At 32.9% G+C, this 16,051-nt stretch overlaps 1 protein-coding gene and 2 long non-coding RNA genes across 3 annotated transcripts in view; 1 reads left to right on the forward strand and 2 right to left on the reverse strand.

Annotated features, from left to right (window-relative positions):
- Positions 1–155: 155 nt before the first annotated feature.
- On the reverse strand, positions 156–694 carry LOC126928381 (uncharacterized). The gene is made up of 2 exons (XR_007716591.1): positions 542–694; positions 156–322 (listed from the first exon to the last, which is right to left on the reverse strand). It is a non-coding gene; the product is annotated as an uncharacterized LOC126928381 (long non-coding RNA).
- A 426-nt stretch (positions 695–1,120) lies between these two features.
- LOC126928380 (G-patch domain and KOW motifs-containing protein-like) lies at positions 1,121–2,386 on the reverse strand. Its single transcript, XM_050744140.1, has 2 exons — positions 2,120–2,386; positions 1,121–1,849 (listed from the first exon to the last, which is right to left on the reverse strand). The coding sequence occupies exons 1-2, from the start codon at positions 2,336–2,338 to the stop codon at positions 1,325–1,327; spliced, it is 744 nt and encodes a 247-aa protein (XP_050600097.1). The 5' UTR covers positions 2,339–2,386; the 3' UTR covers positions 1,121–1,324.
- Positions 2,387–5,067: 2,681 nt separating this feature from the next.
- Positions 5,068–16,051, forward strand: part of LOC126928376 (uncharacterized) — a 33,198-nt gene continuing 22,214 nt past the window's right edge. Inside the window, exons 1-2 of the long non-coding RNA XR_007716588.1 lie at positions 5,068–5,386; positions 5,503–6,135. This is a non-coding gene — a long non-coding RNA (uncharacterized LOC126928376). The remainder of the gene's footprint in view (positions 5,387–5,502; positions 6,136–16,051) is intronic.

Here is a 16,051-nt window from a genome sequence, read left to right on the forward strand (position 1 = left end):
ATTTTTTAAATTATAGAATTGGTTATAGTACACGTATGTACATATGCATATTCCTAAATTATTCCTAGATAGAGTCACTTTCTCCACCCCAATATTTTCAATTTCAAAGCCACATGGAGGTATATTATTTACCTTCCGGTGTTTTGCTATCAAAGTTCCATCGGGACCCCAAATAGTACAGGTATTGTACAATTTATCGCCCTCTATTTCAGGTATCGTACCACCAACTACATAAATGCTGTTTTCCTTAGCTGCCTTCGATAAAGCAACGCTCGTTTCACCGTTTCATCAGGAATACTCTCGGCGTATTTTGGAAACTATTCTGCATTGCAATATTTCAATTAATGAAAATAACTGTCCTTTGTTCCAACCATAAATTAGGTTGAAATGTTTGTCAATTTTTTATTTTTTAAATTATTAAAATAACTAAATTTTATATTTAGATTTACTTAAATATATAATTACTTAGATAATAGTACATATAATAAATTGTTTCTACAGGTTCAAGATGAAAAATGAATATTTAGAAATGTTTAATTACAATCATGCTATTTGGGTCAGTACCAGTGACTTGTTACTTAACGACTTTGCTAGTACTTTTTGAAACATAAAGTTAGATTTTAACTAACTTTAATTTTAACTATTATAGGTGGAATTATAAATACAAAATAATTGATAATACTAGTTTATAAGTATCTAATTATTAGTATCTTAAAAAATATATTTATACAAAAATCACGATAATCATAAAAATGGGGAAATTCTATATTCTCGAGTCAATTCACAATCTTTATGGAAGTATGAACGTTAAGGTAATTTGTCTACTTTTACTTTTTTCTATATAGTTGTTATACATATAATAAATTATTAGAAAAAGAAACAAATTATTACGTATTCCATATGGTGAATTAAAGCATTCAGGAAGAGCGATAATATCAGCATTATGCTCTTTCGCGCTTGAAATGTAGGAAAACTGCCCGCTCTACATTTTTGCTTTTTACTTCATTTACTTGAAGTTGTACCAACGCCAAGCGAAATGCTAAAATGTTGGAAAAGTTAAATACACTCGGTTATATATTTCCCATACTTTTTATTTATAAATACTTTATACATAGTGAATACTTACTCGACATCGTTCGCACTACTTGTTTAACGATGTTCGTAAGTATCATAATGTTCTTTGAGGTTATGTATGGTATTACTCGATATCAACATTACGTAAGCAATACGCGGGGATTTTTAATAATTATTGATAAAGTTTAGGACATTAACTTTGATGTAATTGTAAACATTATTACATATTATAATTAAATGTAATTTTCAGTTAAGGGTAAGAAAAGAAATATACTTTTGTAAAAATACACTTTATTATAAAATCTGTATAAATAAAATTGTACAATTTATCTTGAAAGTAAAATGACCGAATACGTTCCTGGAAAATATTACTGCCTACTAAATGATCGAGATCTTGATCTTTCTCGTCGTCTCGTTTTTTACTTGATCTTTCAGACGAGCAATCGTACTTCTTACGTTTCTTTGACTTCTTCAATCTTTTTAATTTATAAGAATCATTACTATTAGAGTTACTTCTTTCTCTCCGTCTCTTCTTTTCAGAATCACTATCGCTGTCATCATTAGATTCGGAGCGTCTTTTTCGTCTTTCTGATTTTTTATCCCCCACTTTATCATACTTGTTCTTATTGTGCATCGTACTTCCGATTTTCTTTCTTTTATTACTACTTTTGTTCTTCACCGTCTTCGGGGTCAGGGGACATTGATCTTTTTCTATCCATCTTTTGCTTGAGTCCCTTGGATTCCTTGTCCTTATATTCCTCATACTTTTTTGTATCTGAAATTAACCCCATAAAATACTGAAATCTAAAACCTCTACATTTATCATATTTTATATAAAGATAGAAGGGACCTTTAAAAAATTGCATGCAACAACACACTTACAGGTACTCTTGAATTAGTTTTTCTACATGTCCGATTATGTCTTTATATGTATATGTCAATTCAAATTTATTTTCTTAAATGTCCCTTAATGAAAAACTAACACTTCATATTAACTTTGAACTTTTGAGTTCTTAGAATATTCTGATTTAGTCACTGGCTGTACCATAAATTCATTTACAGATATTATATTTCCACCAAGAGCTAGTTTTATTATGAGCCTTCCTGCATCATCATCGAATCCTTCTATTTGACCATAATTATTACTTTGTTCTCCAGCTATAATTTTCACAAATGTTCCTTTCTCGATTTTAACTTCTTCCTCTTCTTTTTTGAAATCTGTATTTTTCTTCTGCAATGCTACTTTGTCTGCTCCAAGACCCATACCTTTTGGTCGTAATTCTGGTATGACAGCTGCTACTAATCTGTAATAGTTAGAATAAACGATTGTGAAATAAAAAAATGATGTTCTCTGTTTACTTTCCAATAAGTGATGTATTAAATACATATAATTAATTTAATCCAGAGTAAAATTCATACTTTTCATTTCAAACCAATTCCCTTTCCTGGTTGCCATCCCCATTCCCCTTAACATTGCTACACCAAAAGCATCAATAGGAATTTTTTCATAATCTTCTAACGTAGACTGAAAAATACAAAACGATATTTATAATATGCAAATGTAATACATCTGTGCATTGCACATCAATATGTTGATAACGTACCTGTTCTTTGCCTCTTAATGATTCATCTTCTACTAAAGGTAAAGTTAAATCATTTGTTTTAGTTTCATATTTATTCTTTGACTTAAGTTCCCCAATGATTTCTTTAGTCGCTTGCTCTTCTAAAGTAACAACTTTATTTTCACTATCTTCAACTGGCTCTTTCTTTATTGATATTATTGGCGATGTTTTTCCATTAGATAGCTTTGATTTTGCCTCGTTAACACTAGCGTCTCCTACCTTTTCCTTATCTGCCTTCGGAAGGAAAATGTCTGCATCTATTTTATTAAGAATTCTATCATGCCAGGTTTTTGAACCTAGTAATGGAATAATTAGAGGTTCATCTTTTTTTTCTTCCTCATTGAAATAAAAAAATTGTTTTCAAATATATATATTCCGCTATTGGTGATTTTTATAGGTTAGGTTGAGGTTATATGTTTCTTGATTATAAATTTTACTTTTTGAACTCACCCTATTACTTTAATACCTTTCTCATCAAGGCATTCAATGTAATCAACTTTCTTTTTTTCTTGTGGAATAGCATTTTTTAACACAGGTTTCTTAATAGATTTCGCAAAACCGAAGGAAATCTTCTTTCCTTCTTCTGCCATTTATTTGTTATTTTAACACTGACTTATAGATCAATACACATGTATATACTAGACATAAAGATTGATGTCACTTGAATCTACGTACATGAATCTGATATCTTATTATACTTTATTAATCTACTCAAAATTACTTGCACATTACTAAAATTTCATTCCGACAATGTATCAAGCGTCTGAATAAGTGACATTAAAGTAAACATATATCAAAGAGGAAATAAGAAGAACTGACGCCTATGGTTTTCTATGTTACAGAGCTAGTGCTGCATCATACGGCCAAATGCCGAAGGTGGCTTATGCTAGTATATACCTGCCTATACGTTTCAATGAGAAAATCGATATTATGTGTTCATGTGAAAATTCACATTTCCCTAGGAGCTGTATTTTGATAGATTTAAGCTTCTAATGGAGCATTTTAAACGTATAGAGTATACTATGAAGTAGATAGTAGTGCGGATCATTTTATATTCATAGAAAGTTTGAATGTATAGAAATGTACAAAATGCTCATGATATGCAAAAATATGCAAAATATTCAAAGTAAACCAATCATCAAAAAGTTTAGAAGGTGAAACAAATTTCTTTAATAACACCTAGATTAATTTTTATTTGTTAACAATCCCATATATAACCATAGCTTTCGCCCGGCGCATATACGCGCCCATACATGCGTTAATAAGATAAAAGGAATAAAAGACAGATTATCGATAAAATACACTAACACATATGTAATACGTGGAGATATTACCACTCAGATTACACATATTATATATTATAAGGGAAGATGTATACCACGTATACATATATGTAGAACGAACATTTCAAACTTGTTTATAACGCGTGCGCACACATACATGCACGCACACGAACAATTTTTCGAACGATAATTATATTAATAATTTATAACCATTTATATTTTTATATTTTTATATTTTTATATTTTTATATTTTTATATGATAAGCATTTATATTTTTTAAAATATGTTCTTATGGCATACATATTTATTCCACGCTTCATATCTATCCACATCCGTAACTGTAGGTGACATTGTTTTTTAACAATTTTGCTATTATTTCATAATTCTTTAATTCATATTTCAAAGTCGTAACAGATGTTTCTTTTTTTTTTTTTTTTCAAGTTTTTCCCATATTGGACTTATTTCGAGCAGCCATGCTTGCTTACAAAGCAATTTTATATCCACGCAAGAATATTTTTCAGTAGATTTTATTATGTGGTTTACAATATCCATATTCCTCTAATAACTGGTTGCTAAGGTATAATTTGAACATACCAAGTCGAGTAACTTCATTTGGTAATGATACGTATATTTTCTTTTCAAGGCATCTGCGTAAAGCTGCATCAATGTCCCTAATAATATATTTACAATAAATATTATTGTTCTGTTATATTAATAATAACAAAGGAATATTCCGCACAACACAATAATTAAGATTAAGATAATGAATAATTATGATATTAAGATATTTTCTACTTAGAAAACATTGAAATAGCGTGATATACATAGCAAGGGCAATTAGTTGCAGCCAAAAGAACTACATTAGAATTTTCGTTAGATACTAATCCATCCAATCTAGAAAGAAGTTCTGATCTGAATCTCTTTGCAGGTTCAGACAATGTACAGTTTACTCCTTTATTTGTGCCTATCCAGTCAATCTCGTCGATAAAAATAATTGTAGGCGAAAAAATTATAGGCAAGTTCAAATAAAACCTGTTCAGTTTAACAAATGTATTAATGTAACTATTCTATTTATATATGATTATTATTATATATGATATATTCCAGAATCTCTTCTTCATAGACAAAGGAAATCAACTTACACGGATATACTTCTCGGAATCACCTCTCCATTTGCTCACCAATGAGCTGGCCGTTATGTTAAAAAAGGTGCATTGACATTCCAGGGAGAAAATGGGCCTTTAAAAAAGATAAGGTACTTGAGGAGATACACAATGGCCTCCTTAATAGCAGATTTACATTCCTCTAGGCCTACGATGTTGTCCCAATATACATTTAATTTTGTCAGTATGATTTCCTACGACAATACAAAGATGAAATGGCGCATAATCTCCGTATTAATTTCCGTAAGTGTTATGTAATTCGTTATTTAAAGCTTTACTGAAATCAGTATTTACAATACGTATATTAATCGAAAATAACTTACGCATGAAATGTCTTCAATAATCTTCCATAATTCCAGATTGTCTATATAAAGCTTCTGAGCCTATTTTGATATCTTTGATTGCGTGGATTGTTCCATTAAGATGTTAAATAGCTCTCCTCTTCTGATGAAGATTCATCGCTTTCATTGGCGAAAATTGATGTCACTGTCATTGCGAGATTAATATCATCCGTAGCATCACCCCTCATCTTCTGTTGTGCATTCCTCCCTTTCACAGACCCAGATACAGACTCACTTCTCGTTTGTTTGCTAACAGATTTGACACGTTTTACTACTTCTTCAAAGATTGAATGATATTGTAATCGATACGTTGAATACGTTGAGAACGTTGAATAGTGTTAAATAATTTAAATTCTTACACTTTGTTCGCATTTGTCATTTCCCTCGTCTTTATTTCCTTTTCAGTTATTTTCTTGCACAATATAGGATATTTTTGGAATTTCATCTTGTAATAATTTTCATATTCTGTAAGAATAATTTCCAAATCGACGTTGTCCGCAGACTCGATATTTCCGAGGTAGACGAGCTTCCCGGATTAATACATCGCTAATGTCTACATATCTAAAAAATATAATTTTTAATTCATTGAACAAATTTTATGCTATGAGTACACACTATACGATAATCATCAATTAACTGTTTTATTTCTAGGTAAGACAGACAAAAAGAATGTACTGTCTATTTATTATTATATAAATCCTCGGCGATAATTTTTTGCCTTCTGCCTTTTAATTTCTAATTTTTAAAGTTTGAATTTAAATATATTTTCATTTATAACTAGTTAATCTACGTTATCGATTGAGTTACTCTATAACTACTGAGTACCGATGTCGATTTTCAAATTTTGGTTCCTTCCCCTCTTTCCGCACTAATTTCTATTTCGATTGGTCGCCGATATTATTCGAAAAAATTGCAACTAAGAAGATATCTAAATATATACACATAATATAAATATATAAACATAATTTTGTTATCTACTATCTTGATACGTGCAAAGATAAATCTTAATGATATATAATACAGCGTAAATGGTTATAAATAATTAATTATTGACAATAATTATAAGAATTATCGAAAGAAAAAATCATAGATACTATGTGCGAGTGTAAAATATCACAAAAAATGAACAACAATTGTGAAAAACGCAATATGGCAAATCAATGACAAAACACACTCATGACTGTCATGGAAGTTCCAAAGTCTTTTCGCAAATTATGAGATATCTTATTTGTGGTACCTTGCAGCGATAAATCACCGTTCATTGTAATAGTTTTAAATGTGATAATGATATCCTTGTATTGACTATCGTTTTTCGATAGTTACGAGAATTTTCGTTTATTACTTTGAGACAATCCGTCACTTCCTTTCTCTTATAAAGTTTCCCTTCAACTCCGTTGAAAACTGAGCATCAAACAGGAGACGAACGATTTGTTGTCATGGCAATGTTAGTTCACACGTAAGCAGGGTGCGAATATAATGATGGAATAGTCGAATCCTGTCTACTGTATAGTAAGATGGATGCGACATGGAAATAGAAAGAGAAGGCTGTATATAAGCATTTTCTGTCCTTGTTTAATCAGGCATGCACACTAGTGGACACTGACGGCGCTCGTTTACCGTTGTTACACATTTCCGGTACAAGTACGCGGGCATTAGAGAAGGACGGAACGGTCTCTCTCTTTACCCCTATATCGCGTTTTTAGTTCGCTCACGCGCTCTGTACTTATATCTATTACATTTCCACCATAAGCAGCGGCCGTGCAGTGACTTACAAAAGTTTCGAACTCGCGGACGTTTAATCACGTTCCCTACTCCGAAGGGGTAAGTACAAAGTTGCTCGTCTCAGTACTCTTGTTAGAAGTTTTATCATCTTTTTCATTTCGTGGCTACAAGTTTCCCAGGAAATTCTTATCGTTTTACAAGGGCTGTGGGACACAGTGACGTCAGCTATCGATCATATACGCGAATTTGTTGTAAATTAATTAGGAGAATATCTGGAGTTGTTTATCGTTGCCAGCTGTAAAATATTAGAATTTTTCATTCATAATTGTCATATTTTCGACTCTTCCGTTGCCAAGACCATCTTGAAAGATTTTTGGTATGTTCCATCACCCTTGTTAAAAAGTGTGCCCATTGGTTAGCTATATTGATTTTAAAAACCAATACGTATATCAAGTTTATTATCTAACAGAAACAAAGAAATTCGTTTTATTAACGAATTTTCGATGTTTCTTCTCAATTTCCTTTAGCATCGAACGAAGAACATTATTTGATCAAACGTTTCATCGTTCAGATTATATTTCGTTTAAAAAGATTGAAATTGATATTGAGATAAAATCAAAAAGTATCCGTTGTTCTCGAACATTCTAGTATTCCTTCGCCGCCCGGGAGAAAGACAGGTATGAAGAAAGAGGATATTTTTTTTTATTAACTTTTTAATATTGATATTTCGACAAATATTGACGTGTGCAGTGAGAAAATCGAGTGAAATTTTCAATAATATCGTTTTAATAATTTGTGAAACGAATTAGTTTGGTTTTTTCCATTTTTATTAGTTTCCGTCAGTGCTGATTGACGCGCCACTCCAGTTTCCATTTCCGTTTCTCGAAATTTCCTACGTCCTTGGTCTTTGGGACTCTTTGCCCAGGTAACTGCATTGCTTCTGGGTACGTCTCACCGTTCGGGTCTCTCGAGCTTTCGGTGTCAGTTGTTACCGTTGAAGGAAGAGAAGCTAGTGACGGATATTATCGGATAAATCGTTTATTCTGGAAAAGTTCGAGTAAGTTCGTTCTGTTTGAATAAATCAAGACATAGATCAATTTTATCGTATCATCGTGATTCGCCATGTCGTACGTTTGGTTTCGGGATACCATATGTTTTTAATTTGGTACTTTTAATTTGACATTTTACGCCTATAATCGTGACAGGAAGATACTTTCAGTGAATTATAAATATTTTAAATTATAAATTATAAATATTTGTTATAAATTACAATCATACTACGGGGAAAAGTGAAACATATGTTTTCTTGTGGAACGATTCATGTGATAGTAAATTATTCGAAGCATAATAATGCAATTATTTCTGTGTTATTGCTTTATCGAAGCATAATAAAGCATTAAACATCTATACGGTAACATTTACGGACGAATATTGGGGTAATATTATCGCGTCGCTTTAATCTGGCATTTAATGCTTTGATTGCGGTCTTTGAAATGGCATCACAGATGCTGGTATAATATCACACGAAAAAGGAAGGACCACCAAGTGCACCAGTGCGTTGCAGCCATCGGGGGTGGCTTTGACGCCGGTGCCGAGGAGAGGCGCAGAACGTGTTCGATCGACCCGCGAACGCAGCCCGTGCTCGTACTGCGACAGAGTTCGTTTCAGTTAGTCTCAGTCGCTGTTTGCCCGTCGACAGCGTATAGTCGCGCCGGCCAACGATTATTTTTTTCTTTTTTTGTTTCTCGATAATTCTCTCGCAACGTTCTATACGTACACGTTCTATACGTACACCATCAGTTTATCGCGTGATCATTGTTCCCGCTTCCCCTACCTTTTGTCACGTCCTTCAAAGAAGATTTCCCTTCAGTTTTTTGTTGTTTGGGGAAAATTCATCGCTCGGACACATGGATTTATCGACACGACGGTTTATCGAGGCATCAGCGTGATGTACTTTTCAAGTTTCATATTTTCTCTATGATACTTTCTAAGGAGAATTTAGAATTCGAAAGATATCAATTTCCAGGAAATATAGGTCTTTATGAGACCATCGATAGGTTTGAATTTAATTAACTCTCTTATAATTGGTATTTCAATTTTTTAATTCCTTAAATTTAGCTTTCTTTAGACGATATAACGCGGGCATTTTATGATATATCCAATATATTCGTATATATTTTACTTTATACATTCGATAAATTTCCTTGGTTGGCCGGCCTGCAACCCACATACGGCACTTAATAAAAATTTGTTTCGTTAGAGGTCGGTGTTTGTTCATCTTCGTCATAAAAATGTCATGACGTCATATCATATCACAAGGGTTCTTCTGAAAGCTAGATATTCGATAACAAGATTAATGGTCTTCGGTAGCTTGCAATGTCAAGCTTTGAACTGGCGGGATCGCCTTGCTGTCAAATCGCCATTCAGCAGCGACCATATTCTTTAACTACGTTCAAGACGTATATCACGCTACAGGAACCATCAAAGGAGGATAATTGCAAGTTAGTTGCCCCTTAGAAACGAGACAGTTGGTTGTTACTTGTTATCCGTAGTTGGTAGTTGTTCTCCTTAGTCGCCACATATTATAAAGACGACATTCATAGTCACCAGTTGCCTTCGCTAATAGTTTTCTTGTTGTCTGTAGTTAGTTCTCGTCATCGCTATGTATTCCATCAACCACGTAAAATTTAACATATAGGATTTTATTCTTTTTTATTCTTTCTGTAGGAAGATTCTTTAAGTAATATGAATTTAAGTAACTATTTTATGATACAATAAAGTGGAAAAACGATTATTTTACGTAACGTAATGTTTTAAAGAACATTGAATTTAAAGGATTCAGATAGATATCTTAAACGTAATTAAACCCTCCATATCGTAACAAATTAAAAGAAATTGCGCAAGAAAGTACAAATACATTTAATGCATAAAACATATATTTAAAATCCAAATGTAGGCGTTGACGCGTGCGTGCTACATGTTCGAAACGTTCGTTACATCCGCGATAAAATTTGTAACGACGAAGAAGCTTAACATATGGTGTGCTTCAAGACGATAGTAAAAAGTGTTGGCGGATTTTTCGAAATTTCTTCCATTCTTAATAAAAATATATTGTATAAATATAGTAAGATTTTTCAAATTTAAATAGTTATAATGATTTGAAACTTTACAATCGTACGGTTCTGTTTTATCCTTTGAATATACCTGTCATTTTCATATCTCCTTTTAACTAAACTAAATATTTGGAAATCCTATAATTTGTACACTTCTATTTGTGAATAAGATCGATGAAATTAACGCGTAACTATGCTTTCAATAATGGCTTCGATGTATTGCTCACCATTATGGCGGATTAACGTCTCTAAGTGATCGACCTTAATCACTAAATGGCAGCCGCGATTCAGTGGTAGAGCCTTACACATGACGGACATTGCAAGCGCTTGTAAGACGTCTATCGTGAAACGTTTCCAATAGCATCGATTACGACGACGGTGAAATCCGAATAGAAATATATATCGCGTATCGCTTCAGTCTGACATGTCTTAAAATAGAATCACAATTTTTCGTTCTTAAATAAAAAAAAAAAAAAAAAATAAGAAAAAAGAAAAAAAAGTCTATAAAAATTATATGCAAATAAAATAGATAAATGGATAAATGGTTGTACAAATTTATAAAACAGATATTACAAATATACGTAAATAAATTATATATTTATAAGTTGTTTGTTTAAATATCTGTTTGTTTAAATAAATAAAAGGGATATTTACGACTTACAATGAACGTAGTCCTGTTTTTAGTTTTAAACAAAGCAAAAACGGATAACAACTTTTTAAAATGTAAAACTCAACGCAACAGTGGTTTGTTTTAATTAATCAATAACGTTCAAAGTTAATTAATTTAGAGTGGTTTGTACATTTTGTATGCTCGCCGTATTTTAACGTTTGATGTGTAACGTTTGATGTAGTACTTGATGCCCGAAAAATCGAAAAATAATTAAATTTGATCGTTTCGTCGAATTTACAAGTGTGTATATTCGTGTGAAATCCTATGTGCTTGTGTATGCTGATGTGAAAGGCGGTAATATATTTTTCTTTTTTCGATTATTGTTGTCAACTTTTGTGTGGAATAAATCAATTCCGTGAATAGAAGTGCAATCAATACAGCTTACTATGAAATGATAGCACAACAACAGTACATATCGCCATTGACGTCAGCTTCACAAAATTTCTCGAGTATCGAGGTCGTCCATTTGGGTTAAGAATTTATTTCCAAAATGCCACAAGCACGAATATCTTATGGAAATCCACTGTATTTCCACTGTAATTTTTAATAATCAGATTCCATATTGTATGCTACGATTCGAGGAAAATCCGCAGCTAATTATTATCTTTGCTGCCTTTAAATACCATAAATAGTCGTCCGTAAATTTTAAAAGATTTTCTGTGCCATACTTATATTGTGTATTTTAGTCTTAAGGTGCGGGTCGTGTTCAATTAATCGAAAGTGATGAAACTGTAATGGGTCACGATAGTCAAATATTAAAAATGGTCTCGTTGGCTACATTTAAAATCTTTACGAGATATATATGCATAGTACGTTGCTACTAGCAACGGGTAGCGATGAGCAATAGAGAACAGTACCTTCCTTATCTCGTCGTGATTATGTACATACCAGTAATGCACAGTACTCGTACTGAATATCTTACAACATCTACATAGATTTTCAGATTTGTTTCGAATATTACCAGCATAACCATGATAGTAGAATTCTGTTACAGTATTAATTCTATAGTGCCGTTATGCATAATACAGCCCTAAAATGTTTCTACAAATATACGAATATTTTCGTCAGCTACTATATTCCAACCATGGCTTATTATGAAAGGAAATATATAACGAAATTACTTGTTTTTTTAGACTAAATTAGTTTAATTTGAATAATTTTAGTAATTGTGTAGGATCGAACAACAACTTATCATTAGCTTCACTCGAGACTTGATTGCACGTAGCAACGTAATTGCGTTGGAACTGAGGGTAGAAAACAATGTCAACCGTTAGACGCGTCTGTCTGGCGAATGTGTAACGCGTGAATAATAGATGGCGGCAATCACGTGAACCCTACTTATAGCTGTTTCGGCTTATATCGTAGCATTCAACCTAGGGTAAAACGATAGGGATCATTAGAAGTTGAAAGGCCGGCTGATCAGCCTCATTTTGTTCCATTTTTTAATCAAGCGATGAATCGACAAATTGTACAGATTTCGATGGTTATCACAGTTCTCTGGGAATTTTCAAGCGCGGTTCGTCGAATTTAGTCGGATTGGCTACAGACTCTTTTACGAGCAGCTTGAAACTCGATCTAGTTTCGAGAAAATGAAAAATTCGTTTTATCTCTTTGCTTCCCTGTTCCTTCCTTCCTCTTTTTTTTTGCTTTTTACATTGCGTTAAGACCGGCTAAATAATATTGATTGCCATGGACGTTGGCTGGTTCAAAATCACTGACATCGACGATAACAAAAGTAAGTTTGATGATCATTTATCTGAGCCGGTGTTATTCGACTTGAGCTCTGCACATTTGTTAATATTATTCTAGTAGGGATGAGATACTACAAATTTTAAATAACTTCGATTAAAATTATATTATAAAAATTATATTACATTAACGTTTAGAAGTCAATAAAGTGGAAAGAATTACGCGAGATAATGTAAATATAAATTACATTACAAGGAAACAATACGGCTAGGTAATTTGAAACATTCTGGCTAAAATTGCATTCTTTCAAAGTTAGGACGTACAGTATTTACAAAGCAGATTAAGTATCAAATGGGGTACTTAAGAAAATTCATGTTATCATTCTTTAGTAAACATTTTCAGGTTATAGCCTTCTGCAAAAGCTGCTTTTCGTTACGTTAACGTATTCATTATTAATATTAATCATATTGTTCTTATCTCCTAGGGGCATAACAATCCATTTTTATATTGTGTTAAAGCTAAATTTCTATTATATTTTCGCAAAATTTTCTTTCGTTTTATAGAGAAATGATAGATACACAGCATTTTTTGTTTTATGTTATTTTATATTAAATTGGAGAAAGGTGGATCGCACATAATTGAATAAAATAATATAATGCAAAAAATATCGTACATCTATCATTTCTTTATAAACCGAAAGAAACTTTTGGAACAACCTAATATTTCTCTCCAACGACACTTCTACGATGTTAAAATATTTGATAAAAATATTTGATAAAAATATTAAGAAATTCTAATATTGATTTAAACGTATCGATTTATTTACTTTTCGCTGCCAGAAATTGTTAATTATGATTTCCACTTGAAAGCGTATTTCATATTATGAGGATAAATGATCAAATTCATCTCTAATATACACGTTAGAGAGTCATTTATAGCTGCAATCCTGTTTACCGCTCATATTCCTGGAACTCGATAATTCACTAGGCGATTGCTTTAACCGTGCAGAATACATCCATAAATAATTAATCGCCATTAATATTCCATCGACTTTTGAAAATCCCTGATGTGATCTATTTCACGTGATGAGAATACGTGTAAAGTGAGGTTATTGCTTGATTATCTTTAGTCGAATAAATCGAGTGATTCAAATTATAATGCGGAAGAAAGTCAAAACTATGTATATTATTTTTTTCAATTTTTATGTATCATTTGACGGAAGGAAATTTCGTAAGTAAGGTTCACCTTCTTTAATGTCAATGATTTTGACATATGTTATTAAGCTCCAAATTCTAAGCAATCTTCTATATATATATATATATATATATGTAGTATCTTAATGGGTCTTAGAGGAAAGGACAAGTAATGATGTTTTGATTTAATAAATAATGTTCGAAGCAACGAAATGATTACGATGCTGTCGTACGTCTTATTCTCATAGACGGCTTCCGACTTCCCGATTCACACTCTTCCGCTTCTACACTCGCTCGCTCTCGCTTCTCAAGTCACACTCTGCACACCTTTTGCATCCGTCTTCTCCGGCTTCTCAACTAACACTGCCTTTAGCGTCTCTTTGTCTTTTCCCGTCCTATCGGACACGTGTCCCGAAACGCCCGTGGCCAGAGTCACGCAGGCCCTTTCCACGAAACTATCCACTTAAAAAGAACCGACGACACATTGATGTACCCGACGATGCCGCGGCTCTCGCGGCATTGTTTATGGTTCGGCAGATATCTTAGGCCTTTTGTCCACGATACTACATATATAACATACGTATAATAGCCAAAGTTCAACTGCCAAGTATACGCAAAGCTTTTATTTTCAATTTATGCGACACCACTATGTTTCATGAATTTATTTGCTAACGGTATTGAAACAAATAACAAGCAGAGGACGAACTATCCGTGAACTGTTTTGCCAACGAGTACGCTTCCAATATTTTCTGTTTGAGAAAACACACTTGTTGCTGTTGCAACTCCAAATATTTTTACAGCCGACGTTTTTGCCATGAATCATCGGCTAACATATAAAATAGAGAAAAGCCATAGTTGATTGTAATGGAAATTTAGAAAACCTGAAACTCGATATAGAAGGGAAAAATAAAGGAAAGGAAGGGAGAGATAATTGGAAGCTTGGGGCCAGGTTTAATTCACTGAAACCGGGCTGCTTGTGTCATCACGAAACAGAATTGCCAGTACGTCATTTCTGTGCTCCCGTCCTCGTAAAAACGGTTTCACTCGTTAAGAAAAAACGAATAGGCGGTGAAGAGAGAAAAAAGCAGACAGAGAGCGCTTTTAAAAAGCTGACGAAGCGTGCGTTGCCACAACGAGACACACGGTGCTATTTGTCGTTTTAAATTGCGCCGCAACTTGTTTTTCAGATCTTTGCTAGAGACACGTGAAAACACGTTGGAAGTATATTTCTTGTTTTTGTGGAATTTAGCTGGAAAATAAAAAATAACGTAAAACATGTACTTACGACTTACAGAGTAATTGAATGTATACACTATAATAACCAGCGATTTAAGGCTTTAAAAGATCGAAAAAAAAGAAAAGAAAAGAAGAAAGATAATATGTTGTGGCAGTCTAACTCGATCTAAGGAAATAGAGAGGGAGGGGGTTGGGGGGGGGGGCAAAGCTTGTTAATCTGGAAAGAATACAAGCATCAATTTCAAGCACTTATAGAGAATCAAGCGGGCTTGTTAAGGTCGTAAGTTGGACAATTATCCCGTGTTAGGTTCAATCAGCTTAGTCCTACACAAAATTGATCGAATCATGTGAAAACAAATGTATTCTGATTTTTGTCGCAGATATTTCTGGTCTACGCACTCCAGTGCCCACAAAGCAGTTATTGAAACAGCTGATTTTCGCCTATTCTAGAGCGACAACATCCCCTGATCTTTTACAACCATGAAGGACCTGTACTCGAAAATACTTGCAATTCTCATCTGCTTGCAGGTTATTTTCGTCACTTTCTTCCCGTCAGGGGCTGGTAAGTTGATACTGATTAATTATACCATCGAAATTCTATATAATGGCTACAAAAAATATTTGCATCATTACCCTCATTTCCTAACGAAGCGCGTTTTTTTACCAAGTTTTATATTTCATTTCATAGTATCAAATCTCTGTAGTTACACGAAAGTATTAAATGATAGGAAACTTGATATACACGAATTTAATTAATTAATAAGTTAGTCGATATACAGCCATTATTATTTCATGTGAAATATTACAACGTCAAAAACTTAACGTTCTTGTACGTACAGTATTAATCACAAATTGTAAGAATGTTTACTGATAAGCAAAATAGATAATATGGAAAACGCAGACCTATGGAAAGAGAATTCCTGACATTAGACAGGAATACGCGA

Source organism: Bombus affinis, unplaced genomic scaffold (assembly GCF_024516045.1).
Source record: "Bombus affinis isolate iyBomAffi1 unplaced genomic scaffold, iyBomAffi1.2 ctg00000886.1, whole genome shotgun sequence".
Classification (NCBI taxonomy): domain Eukaryota; kingdom Metazoa; phylum Arthropoda; class Insecta; order Hymenoptera; family Apidae; genus Bombus; species Bombus affinis.

Excerpts from the sequence above, each read along its gene's own strand:
- LOC126928380 (XM_050744140.1), bottom strand. The coding sequence starts at position 2,338 with ATGGGTCTTGGAGCAGACAAAGTAGCATTGCAGAAGAAAAATACAGAT. Across the intron at positions 1,850-2,119 it reads TATCTGTAAATGAATTTATG|ATACAAAAAAGTATGAGGAA; the intron begins GTACAGCCAGTG and ends GGTTAATTTCAG.